The sequence below is a fragment of the Schistosoma mansoni genome (assembly GCF_000237925.1).
Source record: "Schistosoma mansoni, WGS project CABG00000000 data, supercontig 0300, strain Puerto Rico, whole genome shotgun sequence".
In the NCBI taxonomy this organism is placed as follows: domain Eukaryota; kingdom Metazoa; phylum Platyhelminthes; class Trematoda; order Strigeidida; family Schistosomatidae; genus Schistosoma; species Schistosoma mansoni.
The window spans coordinates 1-1,754 of record NW_017386156.1 but is presented as its reverse complement, the minus strand read 5'-3'; the positions used below and the strand labels follow the sequence as shown (position 1 = coordinate 1,754).

Sequence of the window (1,754 nt, the reverse complement as noted above, 5' to 3'; positions counted from 1 at the left end):
ATGTTTATTGCGGGAAATTTTCAAGATCGCTCCAATAAACACAAAGTGACTTTTATTTCTCCATGTCTGTTTCGCAACAACCTGATTTTTCAGCAAGAGGATTAAATCAATTTTAATTGTTGTACAAAGTTACATTGATCAATGTTTTTCAAAGTTTTTTTTAACTGTCTGGAAGATTCATCTGTACAATCCTCAAATGAACTATTCGAAAATTTCTCTTCTCCAGTATCAGTATTGATTCCTGATATTTCTGAAACTCAGTGAAAGGAGATGCGCTGGAAGTAGCAGTGATCTTTGTCGGGAATCCATATGTCGTTTGTACAGATGTGTGCCTCACGTCTTACTTATCTAAACAAGGATGTGTATTATAAATCATAAAGAATGGGACATCTGTGTCAATCAGAGAAGATCAACGACTATGGGAAATGAATTTAGGGTCTTATCACAGATGAAGCATGTAAAAAGTGACCACATAAATAACACAAGAATAAGGAGTGCTGTAAATTGATACCAAAAAATATAACCTAAGACGATGTGTATGGCTAAATAAGATAGATGGTTTGTTAGAACACCGCATCGATCTTTATACAAAACGAATCTTGAAAAATACTTCAAACTACTATGTAGTGAATAGTAGTGTGGTGTTTTTGTACAGAAAAAGAGCGTGAAGAGGTTTACAAAACAAGAGGCAATGAATTTGGGCTTGTCATTCAAATCAAGGAAATGGGCTAATGATAATCTCATGGAGAGTGACGACAGTCGAGCTTTTCAATGTCTCCATCATGATTTACGGTCAATAAGTCATTCACAGTGACGAAGAAAGTTTATTGTTTCTATGGGATAACAAATGGTAATGAATATCAATATCCGATGTTGAGAAAATAAAATAGAGAGGTTAATTTTGTTTTGATTCATTCAGTCAACTAACTGAGGTCTATTGTTCTAGATAAAGGCTAATCATTACCTCACCTCTTTGTGAATATGATGTCTAAATTAGCTAAAATAGTTAGTAGGCGTTATGGTTTATGTTTATCGAAACTTGTTGGCAAAATATTGATGAATTTTTGGTGAAATTAGAGGTGGACCGAGCTCTTCCTTATGTAGTTATAGAAAGATATTTTAAGTGATCATGGTGTATTGTGTAAATTATTGACGCTTACTATTTAACATCATGAAACAGCAAAATACTGAGTAGTTGTTTTGTTCTATGAAACAATTGCTTAGCAATACGCTTTTACAATCCAATTATAGATTGAACCTGAAAGTTTCAGCGCTAAAATCGGAATTTTAACATCTAAACTATTGAATTTGAATGAATAGTATAGCTTACAGTCTTAAATCTGAGATATCATTCATTACAATTGATGATATCTGTCATATATCAGATATGGTAGAACACTGTTTTGATCAATATTTTTCATTAGAACTCTGAGAATAACTGCGGCACACAATGTTACTCATTATTAGGGTTAGGGTTAGGGTTAGGGTTGGGGTTAGGGTGAGGGTTAGGGTTTAGGGTTAGGGTTAGGGTTAGGGTTAGGGTTAGGGTTAGGGTTAGGTTAGGGTTAGGGTTTAGGGTTAGGGTTAGGGTTAGGGTTAGGGTTAGGGTTAGGGTTAGGTTAGGGTTAGGTTAGGGTTAGGGTTAGGGTTAGGGTTAGGGTTAGGGTTAGGGTTAGGGTTAGGGTTAGGGTTAGGGTTAGGGTTAGGGGTTAGGAAAAGGGGTTAGGGTTAGGGTTAGGGTTAGGGTTAGGGTT

At 35.6% G+C, this 1,754-nt stretch overlaps 1 protein-coding gene across 1 annotated transcript; it reads right to left on the bottom strand.

Moving 5' to 3' along the window:
- Positions 1–399: 399 nt before the first annotated feature.
- Smp_205350 (unnamed protein product) lies at positions 400–744 on the bottom strand (the record flags this gene model as incomplete). The annotated part of the gene is made up of 1 exon (XM_018790488.1): positions 400–744. The coding sequence occupies one exon, from the start codon at positions 742–744 to the stop codon at positions 400–402; it is 345 nt and encodes a 114-aa protein (XP_018644704.1).
- Between the last annotated feature and the right edge of the window lie 1,010 nt (positions 745–1,754).